We start from the raw sequence: 21,900 nt of genomic DNA on the forward strand, positions 1-21,900 counted from the left end.
AACACTGCTTGGAGTCACTTACAGCATAATGAGCATTTTAAGGGTGTTCTTTAACATGCCTTGAAGAACAGATGTACATTCTCAACCCATCATCTATCCAACTATTTTCTCACAGAAACCTTGAAGAAATATGAAATTCTTGGTTGAGAACTGAAGAAAGAGTAAACTCAGTCCTTCCATAGATGATTTGGCAGCTTGCAGAAGAAAGATTTTTCTGTGGACATGAAACACATTTCAGAGGAGAAGAGTTACTATTAAATAACCCATATTTCCAAACAGCGATGGAAATTATCAACCAGTTGCAGACTTTCTCAGAAACAACATTATGAAAATACCTTACTTTTAAAGGGATGTGGTTATGTCATGGCCATTCTTAATTTAACAGGTCTGCAACCGCTCTTAGACACAGTAGACTCATGTACCCAGTGGGACTGAGGTTCTACAACAAGAACTTCTTATAAAACAGACAGATCCACTTCAGATGGAAGAGTACAATCTGTGAACGTCTCATAAGGGTCTCAGTGTCTACACTCATAAATGTGAAGGTTCTCCTAGATAACCTTTGAATTCAAAGAATACAGGGAGTTCAGCAGTGGGACCTATGGCAAGGAAGGCTAAAGGGTATCCTGGGCTGCTTTAGAAGGAGTGTTGCCAGCAGGTTGAGAGAGGTGATCCTGCCCCTCTACTCAGCACTGGTAAGGCCATACCTGTAGTACTGTGTCCAGTTCTGGTCTCCCTAATACAGAAGAGACATGGAGCTACTGGAGAGAGTCCAGCAAAGGGCCCCTAGGATGATTAAGGGACTGGTGCATCTAATGAGCGGGAAAAAAAAGCTGAGAGCTGGGACTGTTCAGTCTAGAGAAGAAAAAGCTCAGGGATATCTCATCAATGTGTATAAATATCTGAAGAGAGAGCACATAGGAGGAGGAGGCAGGCACTTTCCAGTGGTGCCCAGTGACAGGACCAGAAGCAATGGGCACAAACTGAAACACAGGAGGCTCCATCTGAACATCAGGAAATACTTTTTTACTGTGAGGGTCACTGAGCACTGGCACAGGTTGTCCAGAGAGGTTGTGGAGTCCCCATCCTTGAGGACAGTTAAAAGCTGCTTGGACATGGGTATCTGTCTGTAGGTGGCCCTGCTTGAGCATGGGATTTGGACCAGATGTCCTCCAGAGGTCCCTTCCTCAACCCTTTTGGGATTCTGTGATTCAGAATCGACATGCTAGCATGCTGAAAAGCCATTCGGAAAACCCAAAAGATGTTTGTTTGCTAGGAACCATTGTTCTCATGAATTCTGTGACAGGCTTCTACTTGATGCTACAAAGCTAAAATCTAGGATTCCTAGAAGGATCTGAGAGAAGTTTGTGCCTTTTTTCTCCTTTATGCCCTTACACATTGTGATGTGAATGTTTGACATGAACACAAAATCAATGTGGATAGCATGATGCATCTTTAGAACCAGTTATAGAAACTGAAGCAATGTCTTCTACTCTGAAGTGTTACAATTAAGCCAACCCATTAAATTTTTAATCACTTGAATTTGGTAAAGGATGTGTTCTAACTAGGCATATCTTTTTCAGCTTAGTAGAAAATTGTGCTAGGACACTAACTTTCAAATGGTTCACATGGTTGTAATAACTCATTTTGTTGTTGTTACATAAAGATTTTCCAAAAGATTGTAAGGAAGCACATTGACAGTTTAAATACTATGGAAAAGGGTGATATTTTAAATGGTTCTTTAATCTTTTTAAAGATGAGCAAGTAATGGCCTTCAACGACATGTGTGGGAGAATTAACTGAAATAGTTGCCATATTTCTCTGTAGGTTTGTAATAATGCTAAATTATTAATTGTGTAGGCAGTTAGGATAGAGCTGCAGTTGCTTCATACAGTGTGCTCTGTTCAATGAAAGGCTTCAAGGAAGACATGGATTGTTGCCCATGCATGATTAGGAGAATAGTACTTAACTATTCATGACCAAAAATTGTTCAATATTATTATCTAGACATAACTGTAATAAGCCCTACTACATAAAATTTTAATCTTATTGCAGATGTGTTTATAATTCTAGTTGTGGCTTTAATTTGACTGAAGTCTCAACTAAGATACTAGTTAATTCTGGCATTAAGTATTACTTGCATCAGTTCTTGACATCACATTTGCCACATAACAGACCATAACAAATTAAAGCTTCCACCAAGGGAACACATCATATAATTGTTCTTGTTTTTAAAACAGTGATCATTAATGTTCAAAAACTAAAGGATTTCCAGCTTGTGTAATACTGTTAAGAGTGCTTTCAAGAATAACAAAATTTTCACTACTTGATATGTTAGCAGGTTATAATTTTGAATGCAAGTTTATATTTTCTTGATCATGTAAAGTATGCAAATACAAGAAAATCAGTTTGAGGTAATTTGGATACATACTTCTATAGGATAAAAATGATCCATTGAGTAAGTTTGTATGTTCTTCGTGTTATGCAATATTCTTTTAACAGTATATGTTATTCTCCTATCTTATCCTTTCATGTCATTTCATATCTTAGGGGTAAGGAAGTGTTAAAGATACACCCAAATACACATTTGTCATGACCATATTAAAGCGTAGGTACAGGTATTCATAGAATTATCTTATGCTTCAATCTACTGATACACTTCTGCACTACTAATTTATGTGACTGCTGTTAGTGTGAATTAAATGTATGAAGTGTAACCTGTTTGTTTAATCTTTTTGTTGTTGTTATTGTATGCCTCTTAAAAATATTAGGGAGTATAAACTTCCTGTTCATCACCATAAAGACTTTTAACTTCATGAGGAAAGCAAAGCTTCCTTCTCGCCATGTAACTGCAGAAATCCTAATACAAACTCAAGAAAAAACAAAAGGATGCATTTTTTTCTATAGATTGTAATCAGGTATATATTGTAATTTTTACAGCCACTGAAAATATATAATTTATTAGAGCAATTTAGAATGTATTATGGGAAAAACAAGTCATTCGATTTATTATATATGTTGACTTTACAGCTAGTCCTGCAACCCACATCACATCCTGTCAGTGAGTCAATTTTTCTGGTAATTCTAGAGAGGTGTGTTGAGCATGTTTGTACTCCCTCTTTTGGTCTTACGGTTTTTAGTTACATATTGGACATATAAAACCATTACTTAAGTCTTTTAATAAAAAAAATCTAATTAGTTCTATTTTGTAATGTGACAGACCTTGTTCTTGGAACAGTGATGTGATGTTGCAGGTAAGCCATTCAAAATTCTGAATGCTAACGAAAGCAGTGCCAGCCTTATTCAAAGCACACAAAATCGTATCTAGAGCATCTGTTAGATGAAGTTGGCAGAGACTAATTAAAGAAATACTAGAAATAGTCTTTTAATATTCTTGGAACGTTGTTCTAGTCCGAACAACTTGGAGAGTAAGTGAAATAGAAAAATCATCAAAGGTATACAGTAAAGCAATGGGGTGTCTGGGAGAAGCCCTCTATAGCTTGAAAGATTTGAAGGAGGGGAGAGGAGCAGTGAGGACAGGATAAAGACAAATCATGTTGTCATGTTCTATGCCTCTTGTAATAGAAGCTCAAAAAATACTGATGAAATTTGAAAGGTGACAGATTTCAAATGGATAAAACAAGAGATCATTTCCTTTTTGTGTGTGCATATGTGTGTACTTTAGCTTTTGAGCTGAAAATCAAGGGTGGACTTGCTGCCTTACAAAGGAGATGAAGTTTATAGGTTTTTTTTTTTAATAGGTGATTGAGGAAGACCAAGTTCTTTGAAGCTTCTTTCAGTGTGTATATGTATTTCTTATTGAGTTTAACTTTAGCTAGTTGTCCTTCATATAGTCACTGGCTGCTCGTCATGGGATTTGGGGGAGGGAAATTGCTTAAAATGCAGAGGAAGAGAGTTGTAACTTTCATTTAGTTTGCTTTACTGGGGCTGTCTGGATGCCTCTTACAACCTACTGTTTTAATATTTCAAATGAAGGCTAGCCGAGGAAAATGGAGGAGAGCAGTTACTGATTTTTAGCTGAGTCTCTCGGGTATAAAAATAAAGGTTAAGTCTGAGTAATCAGTTTGTGAGGTCTACTGTTGAGGGAGTTTCTTTAGTTCCAGCTGCCTAATATGCTTTCTAAGACAATGGTATATTCCTTCTAGCAAAGAAACTGGCAAGGATTAATTGTATGTGCTGGCAACAGTGTAACCAGTGCTTCTAAGGAAATTATTTAAAATAAGGGGACCATGTTCTTTTTAAAAAATAAATAGATAAAAATAAAAAGAGGTATTTTAGTGTGTTTCATTTTTGATCCTGGTTGAGCATCGAGTTTCCTGAAGGTAACCTCTCATTATGTCACTGGAAAGTTCCACGTAGCATGAAATGCTGTGCTCTAGAGTGGCAGAGACAACCTTGCTCTGCGGCTGAAATTAGGCTTCGTGTAGAAATAAGCTGGTTTTACATTTCTTTTTTTTGTTAAGTGGAACAAGCTTGTAGAAATACCTTGCTTCAGTATTCTAATAGAATATATATTATCAGCATTCAAATTTCCTCCCTTTTGTGTGTCTGTCGTCATCGGAAAGCAGCGATTTGCAAACAGACCCTTAAAGCATTAGTTGAGACTGTTGCAGAGTTTTGGGCGTTGGAGCAATTATGAAATAGTCACCTTGCGTCCTTCTCACAAACTAAGCCAAAAAGAAAGGTATATACTTGAGCCCATCTTTCTCTGAAAGTCTCTGTTGATTTTCACACTGGAATTGTGTCATTGTAAACCTGTGGGCATAAAAAGTGAGAGAACAGCTTTTTTTGAAACTCCTTGCATGCTGGCAGCTTAAGAGCTCCTACAGAATCTTTGGAGGGAACAGAGATAAAAGTCAATTAAAATGGTTTAATAACAAAATTACAAATTCTGTCCACTGTCCCCCCCGCCCCAGTCTGTGGACTGTTAGCATTGAATTTGATATGTTGAAGTAAAATAATCACTTAAAAGAAAACAGAGGGGGGTAATTAATACTTCTTAACGCAGAAACTCAGATAACTTCTTAAGATTTAATAAAACAATATGAATATTCTGAGCAGCTTATTTACTTACATTTCTGTTTTTCTAGAAGTCAGCTTTGTTGTTACCACAACACCTACAAATTGAATTTTATAACTACAGCTTGCAGCAAGTCTGTGATAAATAATACAATGATTTTAAGGACAGTGATCAAAGTTCCTTGCGGCACAGAAAAAATACTGGACTAATAAGAAAAAGTGATCCAGGGATATCTTAGAGGCATTTATTAAACTGGCATTCTCACATTAGGTTTCTTTTTTATTTTTTCTTTAGCTGGTCAATACATTAACATTGTATTTTCTCTCTTGTACTGTATTTCCAATTGTCTGAGGACACTGAATGTAATGCATTTATTTCATGTTTGGCTTTATCGCATTCATCTTGATAAAACACAATATTAAACTGTGTATAATTTAACAAAGATATATGATGACTAAAATGATTTTCCTCCTTGGAAATCTTTGTGATAATAATTTTGGAATCCATGGGAAGTCTCCCTCTGTTTTAGTGATCCATTAGTATCAGAATTTTAATTTAACTGATCTTGCATTTTGCTTCTAGCAGGTAACTTGCTTTGAGTTGCTTTAATAGATGAATTTGGGGGTGTAAGATTTTTACTTACACTGAGATTTTTAAAAGCCAAAGTCAAAAAGTATTGTCTGGATCATAATAAATATAAGTACTATAGTTCTGTCTGACATAGTAGCCATTTTTGAGTCTTGTTTGCTATCATGCAAGATGTGAAGTGGAAAGAAACATATCACTTCCTTTTTTTTTTTTTTCCAAACATCTAATGAAGATGTAAGAATCAAACAGTTTTTTACTTTAAATGTCTTGTATCAGAGAGGAATCTGTTTTTTTCCTTCTGCTTCTTGAACTGCTCTTTGAGTAATGGCAGCTTGTTAAGAAAAGCTTCCTTCATTTGTGTTGAAATGAATTATTGAATTCTTTGGGAAGTGGACATAATTTAAGTTTATTTCTAAGTAACAAACATGGATTATTTTACATAATTTTTTTAAAAAATCTGTAGGTTTGTGGCTAATGTACTGGAATGTAGTGCTTGTGTATAGGTACACTATACTACAATTCAGTAGTGAAAATGAAGTTACCTTAAGGTTGTGTTTTGGCATTTAAATAATGGATTTCAAGTTATGATGTAACTTGAATCTCTAGCCTTAGAGTGTATAAGTGTATTATTTCTTAGCACACTTTGAAAATACTGTTTCAGGGTTATCCTGGCTGAAGCATGAAGTGATTGCTTGTAAAATAGTCGATGAAGAAGTGAGAGTATAATAACTTTTTGAAATATTTTTTGAAGTAAAATACCAAGACTCCAGCTGACACACAGATCTTTCAGAACCTATTTATTTAGAAGCATAAACTGGAAGGTATACTGGGAAATAGCAGTGATTGTGAATAGCGAAATAGGTTAAGATTAAAAACACAAGTTAAAAATAAGATCGGACCATAGGAGAACAAATCCATTTAATAAGTAATGCAGTGTCCCCTGTGTTTTTTAATTTGAGATTACAAATGAAAGGGAGAATTTGAAGTTTAATATCGCAAGTTTGTGCCTAGTGTAGTATTTCCTTCAATACATAGAATCATAGAATCGTTCAGGTTGGAAAAGACCCTTAAGATCATCGAGTCCAACCGTTAACCTATCACTGACAAGTCCATCATTATACCATGTCCTCGAGCACCACGTCTACCCGTCTTTTAAATACCTCCAGGGCTGGGGACTCAACCACTTCCCTGGGCAGCCTCTTCCAATGCTTGACTACCCTTTCAGTGAAGAAGTTTGTCCTAATATCCAGTCTAAACCTTTCCTGGTGCAACTTGAGGGCGTTTCCTCTCATCCTATTGCTTGTTACTAGGGAGAAGAGACCAACGCCCACCTCGCTACAACCTCCTTTCAGGTAGTTGTAGAGAGCAATAAGGTCTCCCCTCAGCCTCCTCGTCTCCAGGCTAAACAACCCCAGCTCCCTCAGCTGCTCCTCAGACGTCTTGTGCTCTAGAGCCTTCACCAGCTTCATTGCCCTGCTTTGGACACACAAAGAGCATACATGCTTGCCTAGCTTTTTTTGTATGCTTTTATTAATTGAATGATGAAATAGGAATCACTTACAAGTATCAGTTAAGCAGTATTGATATTTTTAGCTACGTGATCACCTTTACTCTGTTGTGGAGTTAATTAGGATGGGAGCATCACACTAGACTCTTCTGTTGTCCTAGCATAAGCTTAAGATGTCTTGATAGGTGGAACATAAATTAATATTTGAAAATGTTAAATAGCTTGTATGAACAAGAAATAGGCAGGAAAGTACAAAAAAGGACTGCTATAGATATTGGCCAGTAATTTATACAGAGGTATTTTGCAGCATTTAATTTAACTTATAAAATTGATTTAATCTCTTTGAGTTATACTGGCCATTGCAAAAGCAAATGGTTGGTTTTTAGTTTTGCTTTTGTTTAAGAGCGAGCATGATTGGAGATGGGAAGCTTAGAACAGCAGCACTGAATGGTGGGGGAAGAATTAGAGGGCTACATACACACAATTTTGCTTATAAAGCATTTTATTATCTGCTGTGATCACCAGCTTATGCAGCCTGCAGGCATCCCAATAATGCAGAATAATGAACGTGAGTTGGACTAAATCTGCTCTTAGATTTCTTTACTGTATAGTCACCTGTTTGTTGTCTAGATTATGATAGGCAATGTTTGCCCTGCTATTCAAATATTCTTCTCCCTCCTACATCACTGATGCTATTTGTTGCATAGACTGCCTTGCTGGCTTGTTTTCGCCATCCAATATTAGCTGTTTACGTATGTAAAAGCTCTCTCTGATATGGTATTTTTTTATTCATTGGTGATTTTTTTCCCAGAAGCCAGTCAAATGTTTCTGTTGGCCTTATTCTGCAGGTATCAGGATATATGAAATGAGCTTAAGAGCCAAGTAACCCCTCTTAATATGTGACTAGTTTCTGAATGAAAATCAAAATATGCAGCAGTTGAAGCAACTGTAGATAACGTTATTAAAATCATAAAACTTGGGACAAGAAGTAGGGAAAGTTCAGGAGGGCCACCTTAGGCTAGGTCCTCAAACTTGCTGCTTCTACACCCAGAAATAGCTCTTTCCCATTCTAGCACAAATCCTTTCTTACCTGAGTTTATTGGTGATTTTCAGTCTTAGCTGCCACTTCTGTTTAATCTTTCAGTCTGACAACCTGCCTGTCTAGTTTCCAGTGAGTGGAGTCTTTTTTTTTTTTTTCCCCCTTAAAAAAAGTTTCTTAAATGAAAGTTAAAAAAACTTTTTCTTAAAAAAACAAAACAAAACAAAAAAAAACCAACAAAAAACCAAAAAAACCAAACCTAAAACGGAAACATTGCTTGTGCCTTTTCCACAATGAAGTACTCTGTGATTCTGGTCTAATATTAAGCAAAAAGAAGCCAAAGATACACACCCAGAAATACCAGCAGGAAAACTGCATTTCAGCACCAGTGAAAGAGCAGTATTTCAGATGGGGCTTTGCAGTATCTTGCTTTCAGACAGACATGGTATTGTGATGGTTCTGTGACTACAGCAGTTTGTCGTCTTTTCAATCAGTTGCTTTTTCATTGTGCATTGAAGTTTTTAATTGAAAACACTTCTACAAAGCGGAAGACATCTTAGAAAATCTACGAAACATGTACTTTTGAGTAAATATTTAATAAAAAATATATAATTAATTTTATTTTCTGGGAGTAGTAAATTTTCCTGTGCTTTCCTTTTCATATAAAATAACTTATATCATTATGCAAACTCTTATTATTACTTTTAAAGTTTCTTGGTTGAGCTTAAATCAGTTCAAACAAAATGATAAATTTAAATTATGAGAGTTTTTTTAAGTGTAAAGTGGTTCATTACAAAACAGCACAGACAAAACTTGACAAATTACTGAAAACATGATGGAATATGTAGGGTAGTCTCAAGTTTTATGGTTTTAGGCTGCCAGCTTATGCACATGTGGGAATTGTAAGGAATTCTTTTTTTACTTTGTGGGTTCAATATGTATGGTAACTTTATTTGTTTGAATAATGTTAGAGTAGCAGCAGAGCGTTTAGGCAGAAAATCCAAGTCCTTTGCTCTAGATGGAAATACTGGTGACTCTGTGATTTTTCCAGATTAAAACCCAGCAGTTCATGAGTTATGTTTTTCATTTTAAGATGCATCCTGTACAAAATATCTGACTAATTAAATTGTGGATTTCACACAGTGTTTGATGTTCTGTTGATTCTGAAAAGGACCAGGCAAGCTGACTACTCCTTTTTTGGCAGGATGATGAGGAAGAAAGAGAGTTATAATTGCTAGCACAATATGTAACTATATAGCTTGTCTCTGATCCTGTGAGGCTTTATGCTGCCTTAAAGGGCCCCTTAAAACTTTCCCTCACCTATAACTCTTCTCAATGCCAGTATACCTGAATAGGTAATTTTAATCTATTTTTTCTCACTGTAGTATAACTTTGTTTTCACTGTCACTTTCCTATCACTGTTATTGTTTAAACTTTCTTTAGAAACAGTGAAGTCTTCACTTGTTCTGCAAAGCCCAAGATTTGTGCTCCTATGTAGTAGTATAGAAGAATGAGAAATTTCCGTTGCAATAAATAAGTCCAGCTTTCTAGAAAATATGTTAACTTAGAATTGAATATTTGCTTTCGTAAAAATGTGGTGATTTGATACTAAATTGTGGACATGATCAGTGTAAAATGTACTGGAAACTCTGGGCCAGGTGATTGTCTTAATATGCTTATAGACTTGAAGGCATTTTCTTTGTAGATCTGTCATCAGCAGTTACCGATTGACCTGTTGTATCCCGCAAGTGCATCCAGCATCTTTTGAACAGCTCACAGCTACGTTGGGGCTAGACTGTAAAATGAAATAATTTAAGAAGTGCTATATTCCATTGAAGCTATGGTAATCTTAGTAGGAAAAAAAAACAATGGATACTGTACAAACACGTGCTTTAGGCCTGATATAGATTATTTAAAATCATTGTCAGTTAACAGTTATTCAGTGATGTCTTTGTGGGTTAGATTACAGATAGTACTGTTTTTTGCATGATTGATTAAGCAAATATTGTACAAAATGCAACATGATGTAAGCAGTTACTTATGCTGGCTATTCCTTCATGTGTTGTTGTAATAAATACTAGAGCAGAAAGCTATAGGCAAGTTGGGCTTATATTACTAGCTACCACACTTCAAAAGGGGTGATGGTAAGATTTTTTTGAAGTGATTTATGCTGCTATATGACTAAGACACTTTGAAAAGTTATCCTATAAACGTTCTAGATTGTAGGATGGGACTTTTCTTTTGACTCTTTTAACGCATAAAGCATCAGCCGCATGGGAGGGAAGAAGTGTAAGCATGTTGGGGTAATACTCTGCCTGTGGGATTATATTTGCGAACCACAATCTTTGTATAAACAATGTGCAGTTACTTTTATCATTTTAACGTTGATGGAGACCAGTGATTTTTATTTACATTACCACATCTGTATTGCTGAACACTTAAAATATAAAATTGATTTCATTTTCTGTAATGTTTCATGATAGCAGCTGAGGATATTGCTTTGCAGCAGTCAGCAACTATGTGGGAGATTTTAGAAAATACATCTTTGGCTTTTCCCTCTTGGCATTAAATTATGACGACTAGGAAAAGAAATGATTGTAATTTATTAATAAATGATGAGAACCTGCAGTATGCACTTGAGAAATTCTTATCTTAAAAGTCTATTGATGATAATCACCTTTGCCTGCATCCTCCTCCTGGTGTTTATTTCCACTTCTGCTACTTCAGATGGTAAGCACTTGGGAGCTGTGATTTGACTTCTGTGAATAATTGATTATTTTTTTAAAACATACTCAATAGAAAATTGTTTTGGCTATAACAATCTTTTAGGGGTTTTGTCGTTTGGTTGTTGTTTTTTTTTTTTAATGTTTTGAAGTTACACTTCTTCAGTGTAATGTGCCAGAGTTCACTTCTCAAGTGTGGATCTCTCTGAGGTGGATCCTGCTGGCTGTGTGCCTCCCATCATTTTTCAAATGTTCAGACATTTCATTAGCACTGTTTGTGTCCAAGTTCTGCTACCCTGAGGACATAGAGAATTGACTAGAGCAGCTAGTTAGCTTCTTCTGATCAGTCTTCATAAGAATAACTGGAAAAAGACAATTTTTCCATGTTTGGAGACTGTTGGCAAGAAGTAACAATTAGCTGTGTATCAACAGTTCTGCACTGTACTGCCCTGGAATTACTTTGAGGTAGTGTACCACTCTTACGAAAAGACTCCTTGCCCTGCTGTTTCAGAGGTGAATGACAATTGAGTTGTCATGGTTAATCTACTGCTTGTGGCTTTTCATGTAGGTAGGTGACAGAGACCACATCGTAACTTTCTTTCAAAATTAATTTCTAACTTTCAAATTTTTTACTATACTTGGTTTTGTTTGTTGTTTTTTTTTTTTCCCCAAAAACCTCCACCAGGAGGTAATATACTTCTTGATGTTGAGTTGTGTTGCTTTGTTTCTGTTTTTTAATTACCGTAGTAGGACCAGGAACCACTTTCTGAGTGGTAGGAAACTAAATTTGGAAGGGGCAGTGGCTTGTATTGCTTTTTTCCAATTAAGATAGTATGTGATGAAAGTGTAGTTTACTGGAACCCAGTCACCCATAATGCAGGCCACATCAGCTGCTTTCTGGAGTTAGCTGCTAGCAGAAATTTGTCAGCAAAAGTTTAGAGCTTGATTAAAATTTTTGGGTTCATTGAATATGAGGTTTTTAACTTCTGTTTTCTGGCTCAGGTGCCCAGTTTGGGGGGAGAGGTCAGGTTGTCAGGAAAAAACCTTTTCCTATCCTTTCAATATCAGATGCTTGCTCCCCCTGGGGTTGCTTATACAGATACTCAAAGAAGGGGATTACCTTAACATCACCACAATTCTTCAATAAGTCCATCTGTAGATCACATAAGCTACTTTGCTGCTTCTGCAGCATTGGGAGTTTTATTGCCTATGTTGTGATTTGCTTTTTTTGTCTCCAAAAGAAATTAGGATGATGTGCAAGATCTAACAGGACCCATAGTTGAAATAATTCTGAATTCCTGGTGCGTATCTGCAGCAGAAGTGGGGCATATATGTTCTTTACATCTGACTAATTCCTTAAGTAGGCAGAAGACTCTAGGTTGTGTGTCAAAGCTAAGCACCTTTTTTTTTTTTTTTTTATTGTGCTCTGTTTCTTGTGGCTGAAATAGTTTGAATTTTTCAACTTAAAATCTACTGGAAAAAAAATTCACCAGGCTTGAGCTATAATGGTATTTGTTTGCCATTGAAAGTGCTTGATGTGTTTCTAAAAGGAGGAAGACAGACAATTACAGAAAGTATTGGATGTTTGTTACAGTATTGGTTTCACTTGGCAAAACATACAGGCATATGTCGAGCTCCGAAGTTTGTGCTCACTGCTTGTTTTACTTAAATTAAGAATATATTGACATGTTTTGTTCAGGCAGATCCTATTCCCGTAACAGAAGTTTGTTTTTGTTTTTTTTAAATAAAAAGAAAATATTTTAACACTTTTATATCCATGACACTGTTTATAAATTATTTTCACAGTTTTCTGGAGTATCAACTTACTTTCAATTGTTACCAAACAAAAACTGTCCTGCATTTCGTGATATGAATGGAATGCGGGGGGGGGGGGGTAGGGTGGGGTGGAAATGCCAGATGTTTCTTCTGCTGCAACCTCTTGTTCTGTCCTATCTTCTGCCTGTCTCAAATAATAATACTATGTACTCGCATGGTCCTTAAATTGTTGGTTTTGCTAATTTTGTTATTGAAACAGGCAACAACAGAGAGACCTTTTATACAGAAGCTATTTCGACCAATTGCTTCAGGAGGACAGTTGCATACTTTGGGAGATCTACTAAAAGATGTGTGTCCTAGTGCTATCGCCCCTGAAGGTACTGTGGAAATAACTTTTGTCCAATATGATAATTTTTTCTGTTGATGTATTGTTTGGGGTTTTTTTTAATATGGAGATTTTGGAGATGGACTCTGTCTCAGTACCACAGTTTCAGATTTCACTCCTTCCTGGTCCTTTACTGTGCCCATTATACATCACCTGTGGTGTTTGGAGAGGGTAAGATTGAGTCCTTAGGCACACCTGAAAAATTAATCTCTGGAAGCTTTCTTTTAAAATTAATTTACTCCTTTGCCATCACACTGTTCTTAATAAAAACATTCACATGTTATTTTCTGCATTTTTAAAAACTATTCTTAAAGCAACATCAACGGAAGTTTTATTTCAAGTTACCTTGAACTTTATGTTGCGTAAACTTTTCATATGTAAAACTCCAAAACTGATAGAAATTGAAGATGTTTTCAGAATACTTTTTTCCCCTGTTGCCCAACCTTTAAAAATGTACCAGAAAAGAAAGAGATTGTTCTAAGTATGTAATAGTTTATGTATGGTTACTGAGTAGTACTGTGTGACAAATACCAATTAGTTGATGTAGCATTATATCATTTCATACAATAGCATTTGTTGATCATCACATATTCAGAAAAATAAGCATTTCTGGGTGTTATTTTAGCTTCAAAGGTTACAACTATTAGAACTCAAATATACTTTTTAAGTGGCATAAATGTAAAGGTTATGTACTCTGCAAATTAAGATCAAAATTATTTAATGTGAAATGTTCTTCATTTTGTTTTTGCTGTTGTCTTACCAGTACCTGTAAATGGGTAAATTTTTTTTTTCAATCAATAAATTGCAATTTGTTTTGAGAAATGGCTGATATTCTAGAGAAGATCTTGGCACAGAATTTACTGGTGTAGTATCAGCACCTTTTGACAGTAAAGCACTGATTTTGAAATCAGTGTAAAAATTTATAAGATGCTGTTGTACACAGAAGTTGTGTAACTCAAAATCAAGCAGTTGTCATGGATTTCTTTAAGTATGGTGATCTTAGAAATCGACTGAAATCTCAAAGTATTTTTTTACACCTGTTTAATACTTGTTAACACATGGAAACAATTTCCAAAGATAACAAAAGGTAAGAAAAATATGGAATGTTGCTAGCCATGTGTCTGTTTTTCCTAAAGCTACTATAAATTTTAGAGCTTAATTTTAGGTAATGCTTTCAACTAACTGTCCAAAAGATAAAGTAAGATACAAATAGATACTTGAATGTTAGCACAAGCAAGTTTAACCATCTTTAAGTACTTGTGTGAGGATCCTACAGACACTAGTGAAAAGGTACAAAGTGAATTTAAAAAAAAGAGTAAGAAGGATGATGCATTTTGACTTGGAAGGCAGTCAAGAGCACAAATTAAATGAAAGAAACTCAAAAAGCATTTATGCAAAAGTTATTCCAGGATATAATGGATGATAATTTTTATGTGGATTTGCTAAAGCTGCAGACGGGGAATGTGCTAGTTACTGCCTTTATTAAAATCGTGAATGTAACGTAATTTTATCTGAGTGCCAGTGACTTGATGCTTCCCATTAGTAGGCCTTCTTTTCAGATGTCGACAAATGCACCAACCTTTAATAGCAGAATAGAAATGTGCTATGCTAATTGCTTGCTTCATTTTTGTTGAAGGCTGAGGAAAAAAAAACCCACCCTATACTGTTTACTCAATGGGGGCAAAAAATGGTGATTACTTGGAAGAAAAGAAACTAAAATAGGTACTACCCTTACGCTTAGGAGGAGTGATTTGAAATTTGCCAGAAGGGTTTCCTTGTATTGGAATATACTTGTCTGTTCCTGTATAAATCTGTTTAAATTTGGCCTAGTTTTGATCCTTAAGATTCTACTGAGCAACTTGCAAACTTAGAATTTAATAAATTTGATCCCTTACATGGGCGTGAGCTCTCTGGGATTCAGCAGAATTTCTCCTGTAATGCAGCTTTGTATTGTTGTATTATTCAATTGTTCCTTATATTCTGAGTGTTCACCTCCTCTTCTGGTAGGTAACAGAAGGAAAGCTGTCTCAGCTAAATGCAGAAAATAATGTGAACTCTTGAGGAGATACGGGGGTAGACTGATACATAGAGCTGGGGGGGGGGCAGACTGACTGAACAAGTAATTTGGAAGAAAATGACAGATCTGGTAGTCATTAAATGTGATGGGGAGAGCGACTATAAACAATGTGGCAGGATGAAAGAGACTGGGGCAAAAGCCAAAAACTGACATAATAACGGTGAACACCTGGACAGAGTAAGTGGGATAGGAGATGATAAAAGGATGAGGGCGAAAAAGAAGCATATTGCATGTGGATCATACGCTGAGATTGTGCTAGGAATCTGTGAAAGACTGGGAGTGGAAGTCCTGCTAGCAAAGTGATTTGGATGGTCTGGAAACCCATTTGGAGAAACGAATTGAAACAAACGTTGAAAAGAAGGGCAGTTTGTACTGGCAGAATGAGAAGATGCAGGTGGATAGGTGGGCAGGTGGAGCTGGGGATAGTCAAATAAGGAACTGGGGAAAACTTGTTTGGGGTATGCTGTACAAGTAGACCGCACCCCAGATGGGACTACAAAGTAGAAAGTATGGCAACATGGAAAGAAAAAGAAGACCCAGGAGATAAATCAGGAAGAAGCAGAACTAGGACAAAATGGAGGGATGACAGAGAAAAGATTAGACTTATGGAAAATGACCTGAAAAGATGGGTGCCCGTGACAGCAGTGATTCTTACTGCTGAGGAACATGCACAGCTAAGGTCAGTGCACTTCAGAGGTGTGAAGGGCAGCACTGGTTTAGGCTTGACTGCTTCAGTTCATCATACTCTCTGCTCACTGATGATTCAACTTGGCCAATAAGTGAACTTTGATTGTTCTCTTGCTTGGCTTAATCCACTCATCTCATTCACTATTCAAATGCAATGTGCACCATATTAAGTGTTCATGCGCTAATACAGCTTTGAGCTATTAAAAAAACCCCGCTAACTCATCAGACTGCATAGTGGCACTTCTGAGTTTTGCCTATAGAAATGTTAGCAGCCATAACGAGGACATACTTCTCCCTTTTTCCAGCCAGTGGACTAGACTCCTGAGACTACAGAACCTCAGCAGATCTGTGCTGCTGAAGTCTCCATGACACCCACTCAGTCAACTCATTTTCTCTCTGATGCTGGTTCACAGAGTTTAACAAGCTTCCTCTGTCCATGGATGCTCCATCCGTTCAAAATGCAGAGGAGATTGTTGAGCTGAGTGTTTCTATTCATTTGTTGGGTGTATGAGAAATTAATTTGCAAAAGTTTTTTTGAAACCTGGGAAACTATGCATAATTGTTTTTCTTCTAAAGTAGTTGTATCCATTTGAAGCTGAATACTTGAAATTTAGGAGGTGTCAGAGTTGTAGACTTGCCTGTACAATCTTAATTTCCATACACATGCACACTGATTATTATACAGCTTATAATCACTCTCTACCTCTCATCTCCCTTTATTTTCTGTGAGACTTTTGTCTTCCTGCACAGGCTGGGCATGTTTTAGTGTCAGGGCTGTCTAGCGAAAAATCAGTCCTGATTGTTGAAATGATGGACGGTGAATGAATGTACTTCAGGAAGTATTATAATTTAGGCAGCTGAATACTGCCTTTGGGAATTGAATTCAGTTCTTTCTCACCTAGGGAGTTCATTCATATGTGATACTAGGCAAGCTGAGTGTTACAAAACGACCCATTTTATAGAGAGGAGCACCAGAAAAATCCAGTGATCAATGTGAGTGTTCTGCTGAACAGCTTGCTTGCTTGTACTTGGAATCAGCAAGAGCTCTGGGGCTTTGAGTGTGCAAACACCAGGTACTCTCTGAAATCAAGTTCTAGGCCTCTCACTACTCTTCTTCTCTCCCACCCTCCAAAAAATCATAGAATCATAAAATCGTTAAGGTTGGAAAAGACCCTTAAGATCATCGAGTCCAACCGTTAACCTATCACTGACAAGTCCATCACTATACCATGTCCTCGAGCACCACGTCTACCCTTCTTTTAAATACCTCCAGGGATGGGGACTCAACCACTTCCCTGGACAACCTGTTCCAATGCTTGACCGCCCTTTTGGTGAAGAAGTTTTTTCTAATATCCAATCTAAACCTCCCCTGGCGCAGCTTGAGGCCATTTCCTCTTGTCCTATCACTTGTTACCTGGGAGAAGAGACTGACCCCCACCTCGCTACAACCTCCTGTCAGGTAGTTGTAGAGAGCAATAAGGTCTCCCCTCAGCCTCCTCTTCTCCAGGCTAAACAACCCCAGCTCCCTCAGCCGCTCCTCATAAGACTTGTGCTGTAGACCCTTCACCAGCTTCATTGCCCTCCTCTGGACACGCTCCAGCACCTCGATGTCCTTCTTGGAGTGAGGGGCCCAAAACTGAACCCAGTACTTGAGGTGTGGCCTCACCAGTGCCAAGTACCGGGGCACTATCACCTCCCTGGTCCTGCTGGCCACGCTATTCCTCATACAAGCCAGGGTGCCATTGGCCCTCTTGGCCACCTGAGCACACTGCTGGCTCATGTTCAGGCGGCTGTCAACCAACACCCCCAGGTCCTTTTCCACCAGGCAGCTCTCCAGCCACTCCTCCCCCAGCCTGTAGCGTTGCATGGGGTTGTTGTGACCCAAGTGCAGGACCTGGCACTGAGCCTTGTTGAACCTCATGCAGTTGGCCCCGGCCCATCGATCCAGCCTGTCCAGGTCCCTCTGTAGGGCCTTCCTGTCCTCCAGCAGATCGACACTTCCACCCAACTTGGTGTCATCTGCAAACTTACTGAGGGTGCACTCGATCCCCTCATCCAGATCACCAATGAAGATATTGAACAGGACCGGCCCCAGCACTGAGCCCTGGGGAACACCACTCGTGACTGGCTGCCAAATGGATACTTCTTGCCATAATGTCTCTTTGACTTCAGTATGTGATCTATAAAATGATCATAATACAGTCTCTTTCCACAGGAAAACCTTGATGAAACAGTTTCTGAAGGAGAAATAGCTTGTGATATTAAAAATTGTCCTCTTTGGACCTTTTTTGGTATCTTCTAATTTTTGTTCTTGTAAAGTTACATGTTTTGTCTTGATCTACAATTTATATTTGTTCTGGTCAAGGCATTAAAATAATGTTATAACAAAATAGAGTACACTGTCAAAGGTATATTAGAAAATGATGGCAAACTCTTTTCCACATCTGGATTTTCAGACTTTAGTCAGTGTATCGAAGTTTAGATCTACTTAATTTTTCTGAACAAAGGAAAAAAAAAAGTAGTATCTCATCAGAGATATGCTTACAGACATAATAGGTATTGGTGAAGCAAGTTGTTTTCAACGTTTTTCACTCTTGTTTTCAAAAAGTAATTTAGGTATTTTTCCAAGACTGTTTTTTAACCCCCCTCTTTAGTGAATTAATGCATTGGTGACATTAGCTCCATCTTTTTGTCAGTGCAACACAATCAATGTGAGCTTCTCTCTCTTTCTGTTTTTCTCCATCTGTTGAACTTTTTTTTCTTCCCTGTTTCATCTATGGTTTTCTCTTTTTCCAATGACTTTTCATTCAACTGGAAGCTTCATGGTAATTGTGGTGATTGCTTGTCTATGGTGACATCCGTAACTGAGCTTTGGGCCGTGGGAACACAGAGAATATATGATTTTCAGACTCAGCATTTGTAGCCATATATGTGAGCTGTTCCTGCTGCCAGATACTTAGGGACCACCACAAGAAGAGGGAGGGAAGGGTTTCAAGAACCACCCACGGTGTCTATATGCCTTTGCTTTAGGAAACATGGATATAATTAAGTCTCTCTTTTAACTGTGCTGAGAAAAAATATTTCAATGAAAAAATGTATTTATATATGTATGTGGATTGAATATATACATTGATTACCAACTGTTGAAAACACAATGTAAAGAACATTGTCAGAAGTAGAACAGGTTGAATAGTAACATTAAAACACTGATAGCGAAAATGGTCTCTAAAATATTGTGTCAATATTACTTTGGACTGCTATAGACTATGGGTAACTGTTTAGATACTGCATTTTATTTAAATTAGCTTATGAAACTGTTTGTTCAAGGCTTTTATTGTTTGTTGAAGTGCTCTAAAAAATAAAAACTTGAGCAGTTATTATTCTAACCCATACTTCCCTGTCTCTCCTCAAACAGGTCCTTTATTCAATTATGTATTATCCTGCTTAATGAATGCTGTACAGTGCTCACCTTTCTGGACTGCTAAATAGTTTCATCTCCTTAAACTGTTATCAAAGGAAAACTGATGGATAAAAGCTAAAGGCTTTTTGTCATGGGCATTGTTAGACCAAAGGAAAGAGTGGCTTCTACTTAGACTCTATCCTTTAACTCTTCAGACTGCAAGGAGTGTTAGCTTGATCTTTTTTTGTCCTTAATCACCACAGTGGAGTTGTCACAGAGGGTATAGCAGTTTGGAACCCATTTGTCAAAATGCATATCAAGCAATTTATACATTACTAGTAATGATCAGAAAGTGTGAAGAAAAGCAGTACTTCAAATTAGAACAAGCACTAAGAAGCCAGTGTAGTTCTTAAAACTTTCAGCAATTTACATTAATTATCTTGATTGTAAAGGATACCCTGTTCCTCTGGAACAACAAGAGAATGGCTACCTTTATTAGCAGCAAACACAAGCTAATCTAGTAATCACTTCCTCTGTATTGAAGCCTGCTGTCATCTCTCTTTAAGGCATGTTATTTGTTTTTTAGTTATGGCAATAACAAATTGTGATTTATCAGTTACACAGTAGCTCATAGATGAAAGACACCTCAAGTCTGAAATTTTACTGTGGGTAAACCTATGCTGTGTATTAGTACATTTTTTTATTTATTATATTTTCATAATTGTTGTTTACTTAAGTTCGTCTAAAGGCTGCATACAATTGAAATAGAACTTGGGAATTCTGTGGCTGTATAGATAATACTTAGCTTGCTATTCATGGACTACTATTCCTGACCTCCTAGAGTTATTGGGAATCCTTACTAGAAGATGTGCAATTTCATTTCAGTTTTCAATCTTTTAAAGTAAAACTTTGCAAGTTCTCCAATTTGAGTGTATTAAACTGTTTAGTTCTCAGTTGTGATCATATCCTGTTGGGGGGGGGGTGCTTCGTTTTGTTTTTGTTTGTTTCTCCCTAGTTGCTCATACTTAAAACTGAGGCACACTGGTCACTTCAGGTTTTGGGCAATGTTTAATTATTTCTGATCTTGATCCTAGCATCATGGAAGAGTGGCACTCATTTTTCAGTTCTTTTTTCAACTTATGTTGACCCATCTTATTTTGTTTCATGTCAATGGTTCTACAGCTATTTGCTTTCTTTTTCCTGCATCGTGTTCCTTCAATGCTACTATTCTAGTCATACATAACTCTTGCTGCCCTTTGTTACTCTTTTAATATCTGCTTTTGCAGCCTTTAAAATTGGCTCGTCTACTTCTTTGACTAAGCTCACCATAATTTGTATAACTATTTTTGTAGTTTTTCAAACCTTAGCTGATTTCCTAATAGAAATAGATCTAGATCTTCAGGGAAGTAGTTAGTCATTGTCACTTCTGCTTCAGTTCTTTCTTCTTGCTTTCAATCCTTTTGTCCTGTGGTGTTCCATTATCTATACTTCTACTTCAGTTTCCTTGAGTTTTCCAACAGTTTTTTGTACCATTGGATAGGAAAATCTAAAATATTTACATACCTAGGGACCATGTCTCTCTATCAACATTCTTCCATTTCCCAGTTTAGATCTCTTGGTTTTCAAGATGTCCTCTAAGACAACTAATGTCCTGGTTACTCAGGGCAGTCCAGAATAAAATTGTCCAGTGTCCCCCCTTTTTGTTTGCCATTTTACACTCCTGAAATTGTACTGAGATCCTTTCCAGCCAACAGTCCAAAGTCCTAGTTTTACTTAACATAGACTGTGCATCATGTAGTAAGCTCATGACAGATGTCTTTTTTTACTTTAATATGAAACACCCATTCATGAGGACTCCAGGGTTAGAATCAGATTATTCTGATTATTCATGCTACAGCTTGTAAACTCATTGTCTGATCTTTTTTCCTATGCTTGTGGATGCCACTTGCACAGACAAAAGTTGATCCTTTAATTGGACAGTTCTTGTGTGGTAAAGTGGAATTGTCAGCAGTAGTTCCCGTTGCAGAAAATTAGACGGTCTTTTAAATAACTTGAGAGTTATTACTATTTTGTGAGAAGATTTAGTGTATTACGGAGGAACAGGCTAAGATGAAGCTTGATATTGCCTGTGGTCTCTTTAGACCGCGTAGTTATAGTTTCTATGCAGGTAAGGAAGAGAAGATGTTAAGACCATGTTGTTGCCTGCAAATATAGCATAAGGTCACATAGCTGATATGGTAGAACACTTTACTTACGGGTATTCTTCCCAAAACTGCTGAATAATGAAATTATTTATCTGTGCCTGAAGGAGATAGCACTGTGGCTATTTTTCCCTACTGTCTAATAACCTCTGTCTTACTGAGATTAGGTAGCTTAGGCTACCTGCTTACAGCAACAATCTTGTTTATGACAGATAAATAAACTTAAGTGTTATCTATCTGTTGCCGCTAGGGAGGTCATGCTGCATTTCCCCATGGTTTTATGCATCTGATGATAGGCGTTCCTGTTGCCAATTAAGGGGCCTTTGTTTCCAGAAGTACTGATACCCGTTCTGAGCTTCAGTTTATCAAATTTGAAAAAAAAAAAAAAAATGTGAATAATTCACAGCAATTAAAAAAATAATAATTTGTTTAGTAGACATTTATGAGGTTCCTGTAAAAGAACGTCCTAATACTGT

The 21,900-nt window shown here is 37.1% G+C and overlaps 1 protein-coding gene across 1 annotated transcript in view; it reads left to right on the top strand.

Moving 5' to 3' along the window:
• Positions 1-21,900, top strand: part of ATG5 (autophagy related 5) — an 86,908-nt gene that overhangs the window by 45,751 nt on the left and 19,257 nt on the right. Inside the window, exon 7 of the mRNA XM_082307285.1 lies at positions 12,934-13,051. Coding sequence (XP_082163411.1) covers positions 12,934-13,051 — 118 coding nt within the window. The remainder of the gene's footprint in view (positions 1-12,933; positions 13,052-21,900) is intronic.

Source organism: Platalea leucorodia (genome assembly GCF_965183815.1).
Source record: "Platalea leucorodia genome assembly, chromosome: 3".
NCBI classification, from domain to species: domain Eukaryota; kingdom Metazoa; phylum Chordata; class Aves; order Pelecaniformes; family Threskiornithidae; genus Platalea; species Platalea leucorodia.